This window comes from Cervus elaphus, chromosome 14, assembly GCF_910594005.1.
Source record: "Cervus elaphus chromosome 14, mCerEla1.1, whole genome shotgun sequence".
NCBI classification, from domain to species: Eukaryota; Metazoa; Chordata; class Mammalia; order Artiodactyla; family Cervidae; genus Cervus; species Cervus elaphus.
In genome coordinates this window covers 62948307-62968234 of record NC_057828.1, presented here as the reverse complement: position 1 = coordinate 62968234, position 19928 = coordinate 62948307, and the positions used below count along the sequence as shown (strand labels likewise).

The window sequence follows — 19928 nt, the reverse complement described above, 5'->3', positions numbered from 1 at the left end:
ACACCGTCTCTCCGGGGCTTGCTCATTTTTGCCCAGTGTTTCCCGGTGTTGGTGAGCCAGCTGGCAGAGCCACCGCACTCCACACCCCCCAAGGGCCACCCACACTGGGCTCTGTGTCACTGACAGACACCCCTCACCCCCTGTCCTACCAGCCCATCCATTTCATTTGAGGCACCAGCCTAGGTGCCTAGGTAATACATTCTGGAAGAGAAGTCCCAGACCAAATGCCATGGAAAATAAATCTTAGGAGATCCCCTCACTCTGACCTAAAGTTCCAACAGGATTTTTCTTTCTGATGAACCCAATCCCAGAATAAAAAACCAAGGACAGTCTTAAGAGCTAGTTCTCATGTATCAGGCACTGTCCGAAGGAACTTACACATGCTGACTCATTCAAAGCTAACAACCACCCTGTTATCATCAGCCCCATTTTACAGATGAGCAGACTGAGCACGGAGAAGTTAAATAACTTGCTCAAGAGCACATAGCTAATAAGGAAGTTCAAACCCAGGCAGGGTCTGGGCTCTAAACCATCACACAAAACTGTCCTGTCTCAGTGTGGAGATTTCTTAAAAAACTGGAAATAGAACTGCCATATGACCCAGCAATCCCACTTCTGGGCATACACACTGAGGAAACCAGATATGAAAGAGACACGTGCACCCCAATGTTCATCGCAGCACTGTTTATTATAGCCAGGACATGGAAGCAACCTAGATGCCCATCAGCAGACGAATGGATAAGGAAGCTGTGGTACATATACACCATGGAATATTACTCAGCCGTTAAAAAGAATTCATTTGAATCAGTTCTAATGAGATGGATGAAACTGGAGCCCATTATACAGAGTGAAGTAAGCCAGAAAGATAAAGAACATTACAGCATACTAACACATATATATGGAATTTAGAAAGATGGTAATGATAACCCTATATGCAAAACAGAAAAAGAGACACAGAAGTACAGAACAGACTTTTGGACTCTGTGGGAGAAGGCGAGGGTGGGATGTTTTGAAAGAACAGCATGTATACTATCTATGGTGAAACAGATCACCAGCCCAGGTGGGATGCATGAGACAAGTGCTCGGGCCTGGTGCACTGGGAAGACCCAGAGGAATTGGGTGGAGAGGGAGGTGGGAGGGGGGATCGGGATGGGGAATACATGTAACTCCATGGCTGATTCATATCAATGTATGACAAAACCCACTGAAATGTTGTGAAATAATTAGCCTCCAACTAATTAAAAAAAAAAAAACTGTCCTGTCTCTTCACCATATTTCCACTGAAGTCGATGACACTGTGTGAGCCTGGCTCAACCCCTACTGGGAGCAACTCTTCTCTGAGACCCTTGAAGCAGCCAAGGAGATGCCTCTAGATCTAAATTTCAAAGGACCACTCTGAAAGTTACAGGAATGATACAGCCAAGTGCCCTGAGGCACCAACCCACAAAGATAGAAAGAGGAACTCCTTTTAGGATTTGCTGGGATCCTTTGTCAGTCACCCTGGAGAAGTCTGGCTCCTGCCTTCTGCTGGCTCCTCACCCCTGCCCCTTGCAGAGCTCACGTGAGGCTGAGACTCTGGGCATCAAGGAATGATGCAGCCGGTGATCAGAAGGGGGGACCTCAGTGAGGAACAGCCTCTTAGCATCAGGGTTCACCCGTCCCACACAGGATGGACCCCTGTCCTCCCCACCCTGTCTTACTGCAAGCTTCCCCCTCACTGCATGGGGGAGGCAGTTAGATTAGGGCAGGGAGATCAAGTTGCAGCCCCCCACCCAGTTCTGACTTACTTGAAGAAATCCTCCTTGCAGTAGACGCTGCCAGCCCTGGAGAAGCACCGGTCAGCCAGCTGCATCTGGCAGTCCGCACACTTGAGACAGGAGCTGTGCCAGTGTCTGTCCAGGACCTTGAGGATAAACTTGTCCAGGATGTGCTGGTTGCAGCCAGCACACTGGGGGATCTCTGTGGAGAGAGGTGAGAGAGGCCGTGTGAACCGTCGGCACAGCACTGCTAACCGGACCGGGTGCTGTGTGGATGCCTTCTCATTCTGCCTGCTCTGGGAACGAACACAAGCCAAACTCCCAGAGCTGCCACATACAGCTGTGCAGGTTGCACACTGTGCAAAGGTGCCTGGTCAAAGGAGTAGGTTGGGACTGAAGTCCAATCCATGTTTTGCTGGCCTGGCTTTGGGTGGCTTTGGCCCAAGGGGCCTGTGTCTGAGAGCACCACAAGGCTAGCAGCATCAGCTAACTCCACTTATGCCCACTGCAATTCAGCAGCCAGTGGCCAGGAAGACCCAATAGCATTCACCTTTATTTCTATGACATGTTCACTGTGCTGTGCTTAGTCACTCAGCCATGCCTGACTCTTTGAGACCCCATAGACCACAGCCCGCCAGGTTCCTCTGTCCATGAATTCTCCAGGCAAGACTACTGGAGTGGGTTGCATGCCCTCCTCCAGGGGATCTTCTCAACCCAGGGATTGAACCCAGGTCTCCTGCATTGCAGGCAGATTCTCTACCGTCTGAGCCACCAGGGAAGCCCATGACACTTTCACTACTGGGTAGAATCTGTGCTAAAAGCCTCTAAAGTGAGCCTTGCCTAGGCATGGACTAAGAGGTCACCTGACCTAAAAAGAAAATGATACGTGGGGGAGAGGGGCAGTGACCAAGGTCCAGGCCTAAAGGTCCAAGAGGAGAAAGAATCTCAGTATTTTAATGAACTACGAAAGATACCATCAATTAATATCCCCAACTAATATGACTTCGTGTAGTACTGCAGACAGGAAAACTAGAAACTGCTTTTAGACTCCCTTGCAGCTCGGGTTCCAAATGTGATTTAGAGTCTGCCAATCAGATGCACTTAAGAGAGACCTGAACTCAGAACTGGGTAGAATGAAGGCACAGCCAAGAGGCAGGCCCCCATTATGCTCATGTGGAGCACGGCGGAGGCCACAGGATTCTCTGGTTTTAATGTCCTAATCAATCGTGGCAGAAGCAACAACATTCTGGGGACTGGGAGTTATTCCCAGAAGCTTGGTCCAGGGCTGGCTCCACTAAGTTGAAAGTCATCTAATACATAGCTGGTAACTGACCACTTTCCATTTAAATAGTGAAAATGGACTCTGTTGTCAGCAACTGAATCCTAACCACTGCCCCATCCTGTTCCTGATTTGGGTGACTTCCTAGCCAAGGTCATATTTCTCTGCCATCCCATCTCTACCAAGGGATTGCTCAGGGGATTGATAGTATTTTTGAGACACTGAATTAGTTTCAAAATGTATAAAATGGTTAGGCTTTCACAGTTGGATTAACAAATAGTGCAAACATCTCTAGCCATTTTCCCTTGTCCTTTTCCTCAAAAAAAGCCCTGTAACAAATGTTAAAAACAAAAGCATAAAAGTGCGAGCATTTGGCCTCCCATGGTAGTCTCATAATACAGCATGTAACAAGGCTGGTGAATCCTGGCGTTTCTCACCTCTATCACAGCATTTTTGCTACTTGTCTTTTTACACACTGTCTTTCCCATTAGAAGGTGGAATCCTTAAAGAGCAGGAGCAGTATTTCTTTCTCAGTTGTGTCTTCTCTGTGCCTAGCACAGTGCCTGGCACACAAGAGTACCTCCACAGATATTTATCATCAAATACATTACTGATCAAACCCTAAGTCATCACAGAATGCCAGGCTGGGCTCCCTGTGTTATACGGCAACTCCTCACCAGTTATCCATCTTACGCCTGATAGTGTATATATGTTGATATTACTTTCTCCAATCATACCACTCTCTCCTTCCCCCACTGTGTCCACAAATGCATTCTCTGTATCTGTGTCTCCAACAGGTTCATCAAAACCATTTTTCTAGATTCCATATATGTGCATTAATACATGGTATTTTCTTTTCTCTGACTTACTTCACTCTGTGTAACAGGCTCGACGTTCATCCACCTCACTAGACTCAAATTCATTCTTTTTTATGGCTGAGTAATATTCCATAGTATATATGTATCACAGGGAGGGAGGCTAAGGAGGGTGTGTATGTATAATTATGGCTGGTTTGTGTGGTTGTATGGCAGAAGCCAACACAACAATGTAAATTTTTTTAATATATATGTTTAAATTTACAAAAAGAAAAAATTTCTAAGAAGTTCACCTGGAGACAGTTCTTCACTACTTTTCCCTGCACATCCCAAAATGTCAACAAAAGTAGTAAAACTAAATCTCTTGTGATTTTAAAGTGTTCACATAAGAGCATTAGTTTCAAAAGCATTAAGGGGAAAAACTGAACACATTTAAACCTATGTGAAGAGAAAGCTTTCGCAAGTATTAAGTCATTTATATCTAAAACATAGACAGGCTATCGAGACTTGTGATTTTAAAGTGTTCACATAAGAGCATTAGCCTCAAAGCATTAAGTGGAAAAACTGAACACATCTAAACCTATGTAAAGAGAAAGCTTTCTCAAGTATTAAGTCATTTATATCTAAAACATAGACAGGCTATTGAGACATTCACTAACCATCATTGTTAGCCCTATACACACAGAGTTGATCTTGAACCCAACTGAACCCCAACACAGCCCGTTCCCTTCATGGCCTCGGCAGCACCACCATTGCCTGAAGGTCAGACTCACTAGATGCCTTGCCCTTTGACCTGATTCTCAGACCAAAAATGAGAACTCCCCATACATGGAGGCTTGGATACTCACTACCAGTCCCAGTTCAGATGGGATTTTCTTTTTATCTCAAAAGGTTTCCCCCTTGATTAACCAGTAAGTATTTACCAAGGAGTCCCAGCAAAGGGCTAAGCACACGATAGCTACAGGAATTTCCATGGAATAAGAGCGGTAAGGTAGGACACAGGTTAAGACCATGGATTCTGGAGCCAGACTGCCTAATTTTGATTCTGCTTTCTAAGCTTTAACAAGTCATTGGGTTGGTCAGAAAGTTCATCTGGATTTTTCCAAACTATCTTACAGAAAAACCCAAATGAAAACTTTTATGGCCAACCCAATACTTTGCCTGTGCCTCAGTTTCCTCACCTGTAAAATGGAGTGATGATGACAATTGTATCTGGTAGAAGTGTTGTGAAGATAAATTAATATCTTCACAACACTTTGGCTGGAGGCCAAACAACAGGACTCAGTACACAGGACGAGGACTTGGTATACAGTAGGTGTTCAGTAAGGCTTTCTATTCTTAGGAGGTAAGATAACTGCAGTAATCAGGTGTTTGCAGTGGTGCCACTGGGCTGAGTAAGGAAAGTTAGGGGCCCAGGTTCCTGAGCTTGGTCTCACTGAACTCCCACCAAGAAGTCCGCATAGATGTCAAGACCCTCGTGCGGAGGTTCAGAGAGGACCCACAGCACACAGCAGCTGTGCCATGGCTTGGGGACTCATCGGGCACCTCCCAGCAGGTTCCTGCTCAACCACACACTTGACTCTCCAGGGACCACCAGGGGCCACATTCCTGGAGCTGCCGGGGAGGGTTCCAAGGGCGGGGGCCTTACCAGTTGAGAGGTTGGGAAAGAAGAGGTGAAGCTATGGTGAGTAAGGGGCAGGTAACCTGGAGCTCCCTTGGTGTGAGAAATCCAGCCTGGGCAGCGGATGGGGACAGGCAGGTAAATGGAGCCATTAAGAGGAAAAGGGCGTGTATCTCTCTTGCAGGCACTCTGGTGGCAGCTGCTGAGCCTTAAGGAAGAAGCTGCAGGCATCTTTATGCAAAGGATGGGAAGGACGCCCTAGAGGAGAAGCCCTCAGCTCAGGGAAGAGGTGCGCGGGATGCGCAGTGCAGAGCCAAAGGAACCCATGCTCCCCTGAGCCGCGGGTGCCCCGTCCGACCTGTGGGTCTTTGTGGATCATCAGCCCAGGGGAAAAGACCAACTAGGGATGTCTTTGTCCCAGGAGCCAGGTCGCAGCCTGGCGGAGGCAAATTAACTCCGGGAGAGACCGATGGGGGAACGGAGCGCAAGCCTGCTCCCTCCCCACACCCTGCCCTGCGCCCGGGCCAGAGGGCCGCCCATTCCCACCTAATTGTTGTTTGGCCTCCAAGGAAAGATACGCCTATATTTCTCCTCCAGGCCACAAATGCATGGAGATGAGGGCGAGGATGCATGCCCATAAAATTTATTTCAAGCAAGGTATCTACCGGGAGACTTAATATGATGAGTATTCAAGGGAGAATACATTAAGGCTAATGTATGCGGGAAGGGTGGGCAGGGGGGTTTAGAGGGTTGGAAGCCGAGACAACATCACATTTAGGAACAACACTAAAAGCAGGCAGACGAGCCATTTCTCTCGACCTCCAGCCCACAGGGAGTGCTTCCGGAGGGGTCAGGCTGGGCTTCCCAAACTTGGGGTTGAGGCCTTGGAACCCAACTGGCATCCTCAACTTTGGCAAAAAGGTAAAGGACACACTAAGGATGCTTTTTAAGTTAAAAGAAAACAAAACCTTTCCTACTGTATTCCACTGCAGATTTTGAGAGATAGAGCATTTTTAAAAAAACAAAGATAATGCAGAAATGGTTTTAAGAGATCCACAGTATATCAATGATAGAGGTAAAACCAGGCAACAAGAACCTGTTATAAACTATGCCAGGCCCTGCACGTAGGTTTCCTCAATCCACACAACTTGGTGAGGGAGCATTATTAGCCCCAGTTTACAGATGAGGAAACTGAGCCTGGGAGAGGTCAAGCAAAGTGTCAGAGGTCCCCCAACAGGGGAACCAGGATTTGAACTAAGTCTGTCCTGGGGTAGGCTCACCCAACACTAGAGCTAGAGGGTCAGACATCACCTCACCCAGCTAGTTCTAGCATATCACGTGTCACATTATGGAGGGGAGATGGAGGTGCAGGAATAGTCTCCAAGCTGCTCTGTGTTCAGGGACAAGGAGTTGATGAGCCACGGCCTCTGGTGCTCTCTATTCTGAGGGACAGATTTCCCTCTTTCGGACAGAGCATGCAGGTGTTTTAGGGGACTAATGCCCAGGCAGGGCTGGGAGTGGGAACCCCTGTTCTCTGATTCATCCCCGCCTTTGATGGGGGTGAGGACCTGTGACCTCAGACTCCACACTTCAGGAGACAGCGCTCCAGGCAATTATTTAGATGCGTGTGAAATGTTTATCTAGAAAATTTCAAAGAGCAACAACACAAATCTTTTTTTAACCTACAATAAACTATGATATTTTTTTCCCATAATTTGAAGAGTCTGAACAGGACAGAGGTTATATAGGTCTCCTACAAGAAATAAAGTCGTAACCAAAATTTCCAAGGTGTGACAGGATTTCCAAGTCCCTAGTAAACTTGACTTATCCATGCAGTATTTGATACAGCAAGATTTTACCTTGAAAACCGGAGTTTAAGCATACTTCTGCAGTCACTAAGACAGAATTTGATCTATAAACTCAGTTCCTGATCTGAGGAGTCATTTCATTTAAAATGAAAATTTTTATCTTATCTGCAGGAAAGTGTTCTGTGGTGACGCTCTCTGCTGGGGTTCTGCAGAGGGTAAACCCAGGCATGAAAAGACAGCAACACTCCTGGAGCAGCCAAGGAATCTGTGGAGATGCTGGACCACACGGGACAATACCTTCCCATCATGGGGCCGTCCACCACAGTCCAGCAGAGAGACACGACCCAAGGCACAGACCTAAGTCTGCAGGGAGAATAGCTGCATGTACACAACTACCCAAGCAGACATCCTCACACACACTCACACAGTCACATACCCACAGTCAGATGTACGCACATAGTCACACTTGCAGGATATACAAAGACATACTTAACACAGACACACTCACATATATACTCAGACACATAGAGAAACACAATTGCTAATGTTCATTGAGCACACACACTCATACATAGACAAAGGCACCCATACATACCACATTCACTCTGACACACACACACACATTCAGCTATACTCAGACAAACATTTGGCACACACAAATAAACGTACTCATAGGTACAAACACATGCCACAGATACTAACACACACTCCTAAAGGCACATAAACACATGCACACACATATCTGGATACAACAACTAAGGCATGGTGACTCTGGGGAAAAAAAGCCAATTCTTCTGAAGTCAAGCTATATCTACAGAAAGGAAGCCTTCTCTGGATAAGGGAGCTGTCCAACCTTGGAGAGGTGGGGAGAGTGGATAGTGAGTGAAATGGAAAGCTAGGGGGAAGTAGAAAATTTTGCTCAAAGATCTTTTTGGAAAACTATTCAGGGAATTTGAAATTTTTCAGTTCTGGTTAGAGTTCAGATCTTCAAATCTTTAGGTCTGCCAAATTGTTTACGATAAAACCCAGACCAGAGTCTGAGATGCTAATTCTACCATGTGTGTGATTTTGGACAAGTTGTTCAATCTCTTCGAGCCTCAATTTTCTTATCTGTAAAATGGAGACAATAGCATCATTTTTTCAGGGTTGCTACGCGACTGCATCAGTTAATGAGCATAAAACACTTACTTCCATAATACCTTTGTCCAAGCTCAGTGGTCAGCTTCCTTCTCCCTTCTCATAGCCAGTCACCAACAAGATCGATTTATCAAGTGTATCAAAATTATTTCATGCTTCATTATTTCCCAATATAATTTCCCCTACCCTCACCACCAAAACACTCAAAACTCTCCTTCATCCCCCTTGTTCTAAAGCATCTGGAAAATGTTCAACCCTTTCTAATCAACATAATCCCAGAGTATGAATAGCAGGTAATGCAACATTACAAGATTCAGTCTTTTTGGAATAAAGAAATCTGTCAGATTCTTTCCTCCACAGAATGAGGGCAAATTTGCCAGACCTTGGTCCCCCTCCTCATATGTGAATGCTGAGGGTGGGGTGGTTGGGACCACAAACTGCCTGACCTTTTGCTGTAATGCATCCAGGTAAGAGTGGATTGAGTTCAAATTAACATTTGAGGCTTCTCCTTTTTTCTTGGAGGCATCTAAATACTTCACTAAATGGTGAAGTGACTATTTCTTGTTTGGTAAGAAATAACTAAAGACCCTTTGCCTATAGCCGGAACCTACTTCTTCATCAAGGAAGCTAAAGCCACAACGTGATGCTCAGCCCTCAAATCACCTGAAGTGCCACAGTGGGGACACATGGGGCTTATTTTTCAGAGCGACCCATCAGACAACGGATTCTGTTTTAAATCCCCAAATTCCTCCATTTGTGAAGTTTCAGAAAGGTGGGAAGTGGAAGAGATCAAAGGTCTAATATGGTCTGCAGCAGATCAAATTGCCCACACCCTTCTGGTGATGTATAAGTACTGTGTATTTTTATTTCCCACTCACGTTTCTTCATTTCCAAGAAACTGCTCTCAAGGAACCTGGAGCCACCATGAAACATTTCAAAGATCGTTTGCGTTTGTTTAATCGATTTTAATTCTTTGAAAAATTGTGCTTTCTATCTCTTTGGTCACAGAAGATCAACAAGGTGAGGAAAAACAGTTTTTTTTTCCACTAAGGAGACTAAAACTAGAACCAACACACTTGACAAGGATTTCTAAAGTGTATTTGAGAAAGTGTATCTTTCTGGGAAAATGATTTAGAATTTCAGATATTTCCATTGGACCCATAATGCTGGTGAATACTTTAATATTTTAAAGACAGGTATTTTGTACTGGTTGGAATAATGTTCGTTTAACCACAGTCTCAGAACAGATTAGTATTTTGTAAAATTTGGACTTTCATGGGCCACTTTGGAATCCTGCAAGACACTGCTTTATCACTGCCTTTTGGACAATAAAATTCTTTTTGTTTCACAAACCATTTGATTTGACAGCCTTATGCTCAGGAAAAGGTTTTCCTTGCTTCTTTCTGGATAGGAAGCCAACTGGGACCTGTTTCCAGGCTTTCTTTCCTGTTTGGAGACCCCTCCAGCGCTCCCTACTGTCTTGGCCATCCTCTCGGGAAACCCAGGAGCCCTCCAGCCCGCTTAGGGCAACTCCATCCCCAAAACCCAGGAACCATGGTCTTTAAGTTTGCCCACACCATGAATTTTGTCAAGAACTTGCAAATCTGCAAGCTCATTTACTCTTCTTTGAGATCTTGAGAAAAGTGAACCTCTACATTTAAAAGCGCTTCCCTAAGGGTACAGAATTGGGGAGCAAACCAGGGCTAAAATCTTCTTTTTCTCTGTGATGGATTCTGAGACTGATTGAAGACCAAGGCTTCCAATAATGCCCACCAAAGCCACCTCTATCTGGTGGGTTTCACCTCAAATCCTTTTGCTGGTAAGTAGTTTTTGTTTTGAACTCTGTCTTAAATAACATTTGGCTACTGTATGTTTCCCAAAATACTTAATTTTATTTGCTTTTTTTTTTTTTTACTGACTACAAACTGAAAGGAGAAAAGCCAAATAGGGCTTTAAGGAAACACATATATAATTGAAATATTATGCAAATGTTTTTCTTGGAATTCTCCATCCCTTCCCAACATAGAAGAGGGAGAAAACAACACTTAAAGGCAGACAATGTTGCTCTGTTAGCTAAAGTTCTTAAAGAAAGAAGGAGGTTTTGAAAAGGCAGGTTGGGGAAGTATTCTCAGTGGGGGCTTATTCGTTTCATCTGGGAATGATTAATTCTGAAGTGTTGCTAACATAAGGCCACAGGACATAGCAAGTATGGTACCAGGCCTGCCTAAATGCAAACCTAAGTTCTTGAATATCCAAGTCTAAGAATTATAACAGAGGTACAGTTAAAGTAATTAAAAGTTCTGTTATTCAATACATATTTCTTAAATAAAACTTTCCAATTCCAAGTCGCTGCCATCCCTACTGACAATAAAACCTTGTTTTCTGGTCATAACTCCCCTTTCAAATCACCCACCCAATAACTGTGACCAAAGGAACAGAGGACTGAGACCCAGGATGCAGTTTATATGACAAATCAGAACTAGATGTGTCTGATTTCTTCCCCCTCCTGGCTCTTTCCTTATTATTTCCCTTTTAAAGACAATTCACTTTTATTGAACAGTTTAGAGCATCCTTATTTATATATTCCTTTATTCTATGGCAATAAGGAGTTCATGATTCTCAGCAAGAACACTGAAATAGTTTGCCAGACATGACTGAGCGACTGAACTGAACTTACAGCATCCTTATTTATATGTTCCCTTATTCTAAACCAAAGAATCTTGAAGGGACCAAACATAATTTTCAAAAATGTTTTTATAAACTTTCTCTTAATAACCTAGTAACAATAATCTTAAACAGCACAGTAGAAGCACAAAATTCCAATATTAGTTCTTTAAAATTTAAGAATAAAAAGTTTATTGAACATTGTGTTATTATGTGATGACAGCATTGTCTATAATGATCTGGGCCAGCCACAAAAATATTGAGATAAGTAAAAAACAAAACAAAACCTGGCATCACATTTAAAGTAAATTATATTCTCTAATATAATCCTATTCGCTAATGTACTTTAAAAATACAGCAATCTACACATCTTATCTAATTTTTTTTTTGTCTTGACGAATGACTAACAACTAGAAAAGAGTCAGAGAATCAGAAATGATCACACCTAAGGTCGTCTTCTCTCTCTGTTCTTCTCTAGAATCCTTCCCACCACGGGTCCTATTTGTTTCATATGGTGGTTTGAGGTCCCTTTGAAAATCTCTTTTGTTCTTCTGCTTAGCTCAAAAATAGTAACCTCTTCAATGAAAGATCAAATTCAAAAGTAGCCTTGAGACAATTTTGATGTTACCATTTAAGGCTTAATCTGGACAACCATTTAACAGAAGGCATCCCATAGTAAATAAAATAAGAAATGCAGACATATATTTGCAGGTATAGAATTATCTCCTAGGTTATACATTGACACAGAATTAGTAATCTTGAGTATTGACTATTCTCAATAATTGCAAATAAAACCAAAAAATCATATTAAACGAATCCATGACAGTCTATGGAGCTGCCACAGACATCTCTCTATTTCTATTCCATTCTTCACATTTAATCATTGCTGAATCTCCACAATGCATTTTTCTGATGTCTCATTCTGTGGCAATATTCCATATGTTTGGCAACTGCTCCCTCATAAGAAGAAACTTTCAATTAATTTGGCTGTAAGTTTTATCTCTATTAAGCTGTTCCCAGAACCAATCCGTTAACCCCCTAACATTATAATTAAAGCAAATTATACTTTAAAGGCATTTGGGTGTGAGATACCACAGTAAAACATCTGTGACTAGCTAGACCTAGATCAGCAGAGGGAAGGGGAGTGGGGATAAGAGAAAAGAAATCCGCCAAAATAACAACAGGAGTTACTAATTGCCTCCCAAGACAATTTCTCCAACCCGCCACTAACCCAAAGTACAGTTAACTCAAAGTACATTTTCCAAGGAAGAATCCATTTCAATTTTGCCAGTTAAACCTGTCCTCCTACCCCCAGCTGCAGCGCCTCAAAATGGCTCATTTGTGCTCCATTTTGATGGAGGTTCCTATAAAATTGAGACCTTAAAAAGGTAAAGACCTCACAGGGGGCATGTGAATTTTTCTTCCTACCACAAACAACAGTAGCCCCGCTCCAGGACCACTTCTGTTCCAGACCCAGAAATTGCTCTTCCCTCCCAAGCCTCCTGGAAACTGATGGATGGATCTACCTCCCCACAGGCTGCTGGGTACTCAACCCCTGATAAGACCCCGCTGATCAGAAATCCTGTGCAAACTCATGCTCCTCCTGCAAAGAAAGATCTCACAAAAGAAGGAAGGAAGGGAGAAAGGAAAAAGAGAGAGAGACAAGGAAGTCAGACATTCAAACCACGATGACATTTTCCTAAAAGCGGTAGACCCTGTTGGCTCACAGCTGTGTTACAGGCATTGTTAACACTCATTCCAGAAAGGGGCGAAAGGCAGAAAACCATTACAAAACGAACCCCCTGCATACACCATCCATCACCAAACCCAGCCATCTATACAGTAAGGCATCTGGTGCGCCACGGCAAATGGCTGTTTCAGTCTGTCTCCAGCTTTGGGTTTCCCAAAGAGGGTAAGATGACTCCTTCGGCCGCTCAGCAGCTAAACTGTTTCCAAGTCTCTCTGCATTCCAAAGCTTCTCAGCCCCAATCCTGATCTATTTCCCTGATTGAAAGAAATGGCACAAGGTCCCTCCATCCAACTCCACCCACCTCCCCCCTCCACAACTTTTTAATTAGGAGAAGACTGGTTTCCCTGAGAAACCTACAAGATACCCACGGGTACAGACGAAATCAAGAGGCTCAAAGGAGACCTCTTAACAATGTGATAGAAAGAAAGGTGAGTGCCTGTTAACTAATTTCCCATCCCTGGATGACTGCAGGTGTGGCTGTCTCCCTCCCCTTCCTCCACGGCAGCCCTCCCAGCACCTGCCTCTCTCTGGGTTCTGTCTGCTAATGCCGTGCTAAAGTAATCACTAATTGACTGGAGCCCAGAGTGAAAGGACTCTCAAATCCGAGGCAAAAGGGAAGTGTTAGGACAATGGAAATATTTAGGACTTGAGGCTGTTTACACCTGGTCAGCGGGGTCATCAGGTCACTGTTCAAAATCCAAGACGCCCCCGTGGGCTGTGTTCTGTCTATTCAATGGAAATCCATTGCTACGCCGGTTTCCCGCCTGCCTCGACCCCCCACCCCACCCCACATCCAGGAGGACTCGATTTTGAAAAGTCGACCCTGGTATTTGGTCGCGTAGGTTGACTCCTAGACGTCTTGAAGACTCATGGTGCTCTAATTCCCAGCTCGTTCAGCCTACATTCTTGCCTTAACCCCGCTTTGTTTTTGGCGTGTCGGGAGGGAGGTACACCACGCTTTGGTGTTCCTTCATTTAACTTCATCTCACCCGGTTTCATCTCACCCGAGCTTTACTAGTAATTCTTCCTGACTAGTTTCATCCTTCAGATTCACTTAAAAGACATTCACTCTGCCTTCTAAAAAAAAAAATCCCATCCTCGATGAAGCCAACCTCTGAGCCCCAAAGGGTGAATGAAGCCTGCGCTGAGTGCCAGCCGCGCCTTCCTCTGTAGGACAGTGGGTACAACCCGCTGCCCGCTCCATTTCTCTCTCCGGCGCACAGTGTTACTAAGTCCCTCCCCAGGTCGAATTTAATTAACAGCCGTCCAGGTACAGACCTCGTCTCCCTTGAGCCTGCCACGTTTCAAGCGCTCTTCCAGGTCCGCTAAGCTCGGGGAGCAGGGCCAGGAGCCCAGAGGGGAACGCGGGAAGGGGGCGCGCGGCGCAGGGACCCGCCGGCTGCTCTGTGCCGGAGGAGCCGCTTCCAAAACGTGAGAATCGCTTTCTGAGAGTTAAAAATTCATGGAAAGACTTGTGCCGCCCGCGTGGGGGTGGGGGTGGGGTTAACACGGTTTTCCCAAATTCTTGGTGCGAAATGGGTATGCGGAAGAAGAGGATTTATAGTCTCCGCGCTCCGTCTGCGCTCCCGGCGAAAAAAGTCTGCCCGGCTCCAAACAAGTAGGAAACTGGCTCCAGGCTTGGCTAATCCCAGACCAATAGGTATAATAAACTAGGAAGAGGAAGGTGGACTGGCAAGGTGGACGGAGGGAAAGGGCTAAGGCACAGGAATGCCGAATGCGCCGCGCGGTGCCGAATGCGCCCCTCTTTTGCCCTCTTCGCAGCTGCGACCTGCACTTGGAGCGGGTGGACGCGGTGCAGGCGAAGCTGGCTCCGCGGGAAGGGCCGCCCTGTCCGCACCTGTCCCCCGGGCAAGCCCTCAAAAACCCAGGGCACGCGGCGGGCTCGCCCCGGACGGTGCGCCGCCCGCAGGTGCGAGGCAAACGCTTTTGGAAGCAATTCATCTTCGGTTCCCCCGGGCCACCCAGGCCGGCGCCTGCCTTGGGGGCGGAGGAGCTCTGCCCCGGTGGCGGCGAGGTCACCCAGGTCGCGCTCCCAGACCCGAGGACGCCGCTCCCGCCTGGCCCCTCCTGGCTCTGCTTTTCCGCGAGGATGGATCGCGGCCAAGCGAGGAAACCACTCGAGTAGGTCCTGCCTCCTCTTCTCAGCCCCGACTTCTCTTCTCCCCTGGACGCGGACATGGGGCCGCTCAGTGCAGAACTTCGCCCCTCACTCGCCCCACCTGCCTGCTCTCTGTCTGGGTTACATCGTTAATCCATCTCCCTGAGCGCCCCGAGACTGCGGCTTCCCAGGCGGGCTCCCCTCCGCCCTCTCCGAGGTAGGCATGGGAACCGAGGAGGCCCGAGCAGCGAGCCCCTCGGGCGCCGCGGCCCCCCGCCGCCCCGAACGAGGCACGGCCGCGCTCACCCAGGTTTCTCCAAATTACCTCTGACTGGTGCGCAGCTCGGGCCGGATGGTGGGACAGGATCCTCGCGGAGGGAGGGTCCGAATCCCCAAAGGGCGAGGCCCAAATCTGCCAGCGGGACCGACCAGTCTGACCTGTAAAAGTTGGCCCGCGCGGGACTACATTTTTATGACGCAAGGAAAGAGGTTTGCGGTGTTGGAGGCTGCTGTTTGAATATCTGTATTGGAATCTGATGAAATTTCAATCTCTGTATATTTTCTCCCCCCTTTTAACCTCCCCTGGAACCACAAGAAAAGGCAAGAATGGGAAGAAGAGCAAGCAAATCGCTGTTCCAGAGTTGGAGAGAACTCCCGGCCGGGAAATGCGTTTACTCCACCCTTAAGATATAGCCTGCAAGAGTTTAAGGTTGGGGGCGAGGAGTCGGGGCCGACCAGGCCAGGGAGAACTCACCCCACGCAGGAGCACCCGGAAGGGAAGAAGGCTAGTGAGGCGTCCTGAGACGTCCTTTGCCCAGATCCTACCAAATACAAAACCAAACACCCTTGCCCACAGCTTCGGGGTCCACGAGAGCTGCAAAACATATTTTCTTAGGACACAAGTAAGAGATGGATGACCTCCACCCCCGGCCTGCTTCCCATTCACCATCCCTAGTCTGGACCGGGCCAATCTGTCCTTCCTCCCGGGGATTGGGCCACTCTCCAGCCAACACTCTCAGATGTCCGTTTTCCTTTCCTCGGTGCCCCGGAAGACTATGTGTGAGATGGGCCAAAACCGAAGGCAAGGGGCCGATAAAACGCCGCCCCCCACAATGTCCCTCATTGCTCCTAAACATCTTGGCCAGCAAGAGGGGCCAGCAGGACTGGAACCGCTGGATTCAGGGAGAAGAGAGGTTCAGGGGAGGAAGCTGAGAGGTCACCGCACCCAGCGCTGCCCAGGGTCAGGCACTGTGGGGATTCCGACCTTGGCAGCCCTGAGGGACACAGCGAGGACCACCCAGACAAAGACAGGCTGTTCGGGGAACAAGAGAAATCAGCTACCCTAAATCATGGGCCAAGTAGCCGGGACCCATCAACTTAGAACAAGGTCCTTTCCTGAACCCATCTGCCCGCACCCACAAAACAATGAACTCCTCTGGTGCTGGATGTGACTGAGGAGCAAGAAGCCAGGGTTTGAGTTCCTTAGAAAACACTGACCTGAGGCGGGAGGGGGCGCTGCCCAGGCGACCAGTCCAAGCTTTAAGTGGGGTGGGGGTGGGGGATGTTTTATTTCTCTACCTAAGTTGCTCTTGGATTGAGCCCAGCCTCCTCCTTCCAGATTCTTCCCAGCTTCTTGCTCAGGCCAATGCCCCTCAAAGGGATGAAGACTCCCAGCTTGTCCCAAGAAAGCCTGAACCCAGCGCATCCTCATCAGGTGACCCAGGGGCTGTGGGAGAGAGGCCGGGACCTGCTCTGCAACCTCCAAGCGGTGAAGCAGGGGGACAGGGAGCGCCATAGACCAGGCCGCCCAGGAGCAAGTGTTGTGTGTGTGGTGAGGGGGGGGGGAGGGCTTGGGAGTATGGGAGTGGATAGGGTGTAAGGAAGAGGACCGCCAAGAGAGAGAAATGATTACATAACTTGGTGATGTTTTCCTGAAGGGAATGCACCCAAACCAAGCCCTCAAAGCAGAAGACCAAACTGGATTCCAACCCCTACAATGCCCCTAGAGGCCAGAGCACCAGAGGCACTGAAGTAGGGGGGATCCCTAGACCTGTGCTCCATCTGTGGTGGCTCAGGGTGAAGAAGCAGAAGGTGGCTGTGGTGGGGACGGGGGATGGGTGAGCCTTCCAGTTGGTGGTGTGGAGGGACCCGTGTTGGAGAGCTTTTCTCTTCTCTTCTCCAACCCCCCCAGGTTTAAACACCCACATCCCAGGATTACCCTGCTCCCTCCCTGAGGCCCAAGGGCATGTCCACTTCTACATGGAATTCTTAGGTTACTGGGTCCTACATCCCAAGAAAGAGAATGCTTGGGTATATATGCCAGAGGGGACCAGCCCCCCTCCTTCCCTCCACCCCCAGTTCCCAGCCCCAGCAGCTTAATAGCCAGAAGCCAGATCTGCTGCAGTGGGTGAGAGAACAATCCACATACATCCCCAAAAGAAAAAAAAAAGCTGACCCCAATCTCCAAGGGGATTGGTGCCCTCAATTTTGGCCAGTGCCTCCTCCAACCTAGGCCACAGAACCGGGGCAAGACAAAAGGAAGGACAGACCATCCCTTCCTGGTTCAGCCTTGCCTCGCTGGACCACCCTGGAATGAGAGTCCCCTTCTCTACCTCCTTAAGTTTTCCACACTTTGAACCCAGACGCTGAGCCCTGGCGAACTGTCACTCTGAGGGTGAGCTCTAGGCATTTTAGGAAATCGAGTTCCTGATTATGGAATCAAAGTTGTCTCTGAGTAAGAAAAACAAAAAAGTGAGACCATCTGAGAGTGTGTGCGAGGCATCCAAAGAAAGGCTGTCAGAGCAAAACCCCCTGTATTATGTTGCGGTCCTAACACAGGCTACCTATGAACCACGGCTATTAAATCACAGCTGCACCCAGTAAAAGGACTCGGGAAACACACACCGTCGTCCACTCTCACACTCCCCTCACTTGCACAGAGTGACAATCAGCTTAAGCCGGAGCACCTTTGACAGGGTTTGTGTGTGTGCGAGGGGGCTGACAACCCCCTCCCTCCCCGCCCTTGGTGGATGAGGGGAGTAAGGAGTCAGGGAGTCCCCAACACCTTCTAGAGACACATCTTAGCAGTAAACTCCTGAAGGCACAGCGCAGACTTAGAATTGTCAACAATTGACCGAAAAAGACACAAAAGATAACTGTAGGATATAGTCAAGGAACAACCTAAATAGATTTGAGTGAAGCTATCCTCTTCTAATCCCTTCTCACAAACTTCTTAGGAAGTCGCGGAGTCGGGGCACACTCGCCAGCCCACCTTTGAGGTATTGCTGGGGCAGAACCTTGTCATGGAGAGCCGAGGCGCAGGAGGGCGCGCTCGTACACCGTAGTTCGTAGGTAGGTACCATCCGTGGATGAGCCGGCTCTGACTTAAACCTCAAGGATGTAGCTACCGCTCCACGGAAGAAGTCGCAGGCGGAAACCCCTCGGCGAGTAGAGGGAGGAAGCCCTTCTTCTCTCTACCATGCCCAGGGGCGTTCCGCGGAACCCTAGAGCCTGCGGGTCAGGGCTCGCGAGGCGCCCGCCACGCGCGCGCGATGCCACGGGACCTGCTCAGGCCTCTGCTCAGATTTTTCACCGAAGACTCACCCTTCGCGAGCGAGGGACAGAAACAGATTCCCACCTGTAAAATCCCTGCGCGCGCGCACTCACACCTACTCTCACACACACACCTGAAGATAAACAGGCTCTGAGCTCCGGCCACCTTCCTAATTTCGGGCGCAGGAAAGACAAGCGAGCGGGCGAGCAAAGCGCCCTTACGCTCTAATCTCTTCCCTTCCGAGTCCAAGCCATCCCGAAACCTGCCCTCTCGTGCGCCAAGGATGTACCCCGAGTTCAGAACTTCGTCCTGGTGCTCCCCCCTCCCTTCATTCCTCGGCTTGCTAGAATATGGCGAGTGGATTTCCTCACTAGGAGCTGGCAGTTCCCGGCGGCGCAGGCGGCGGGCGCTGCGGGCAGCATTGGCTGGGGACGCACCAGGACGCACCGCCCTGCGCGCGGGGACAGAGTGTGGCCTGGGCTTCTGTGCCGCCAGCCCCGGGGGCGGGGGACGCGCTCTCCAACTTTCCGCCAGCTGGGGTGAAGTTGCACTAGCGGTACTTCGAGCTTTGACTGTAGCCCTCCCCGCCCACCCCCCCCCGGGGAGGGGGGGAGACCACCCCAGGGCTCTGGCCTGGCCTGCAGCCTGTTCCCCTAGCGTCCCCAAACAGCACTCTCCCCCACGCTCCTAGAAAAGCCATGGGCTGGGGATGCGGGGTTCGGTATCCCTCGGATCGCCTCAAGCACCATCCCGGAGGCGTTCACTTTCGGCCGCCAAAGCCAAGGGCCAGGCCCTTCAAATGCACTCTGGCTGGTGCCCCTGCCCTGTGACCGCCTCTGCGCCCCGGCCGTCGGCCCCTCGCCCCGCCCGTCCCCTCCGGTCCAGGCTACGCGCAGCGTTCGGCCCGCCCCAAACCGGCCAAAGCTGCTGGATGTCTGGCTATCAAATTAAATCAGCGAGAAACGGGGGTGTCTTACGTTGCATCGGCACACCAAGCATCTCCGGGAGCCCCTTGACAGCCCCCTCCGCGGGGACAGCTGCGCTCTGCATCATCTCCGAGCGAGAGCCAGCGAGTCGCAGTCTACGGAGATCTCTCGCTCAAGCTGGATTCAGAAATTGGAAAATAATAATAATAATAAAAAAACACCCAACCAGACCGCCGAAGTCACGGTGGAAGCGGACCCTCCGCTTCTCCAGCAAGATTCCACAGGCTGCCTGGCCCCCTCCCCCTGCCAGTCCCCGGTCTGTTTCAAATCCCTTTGATCTCCCTCTCCCGGGTTGGTGCACATCCCGGGTTGAGGAGACGCTGTTGCTGCAGCTCTGGCTTTTTTTCCCCCTCCTCCCTCCCCCGCCCGCTTCCCTCCCCCTCCCCCTCCACCCTTGGCGTGCCGGCCGCCGGGGAGGCCGCGGTCACCCAGGCATTTT

The 19928-nt window shown here is 48.7% G+C and overlaps 1 protein-coding gene across 1 annotated transcript in view; it reads right to left on the bottom strand.

The window, feature by feature from the left end:
- The window catches only part of LHX4 (LIM homeobox 4), a 44834-nt gene extending 25055 nt beyond the window's left edge, over positions 1–19779 (bottom strand). The window contains exons 1-2 of the mRNA XM_043923836.1: positions 19481–19779; positions 1788–1959 (exon numbers count right to left, since the gene is read on the bottom strand). Of these exons, the coding sequence (XP_043779771.1) occupies positions 1788–1959; positions 19481–19556 (248 nt within the window). The 5' untranslated portion in view covers positions 19557–19779. The remainder of the gene's footprint in view (positions 1–1787; positions 1960–19480) is intronic.
- Positions 19780–19928: the final 149 nt, after the last annotated feature.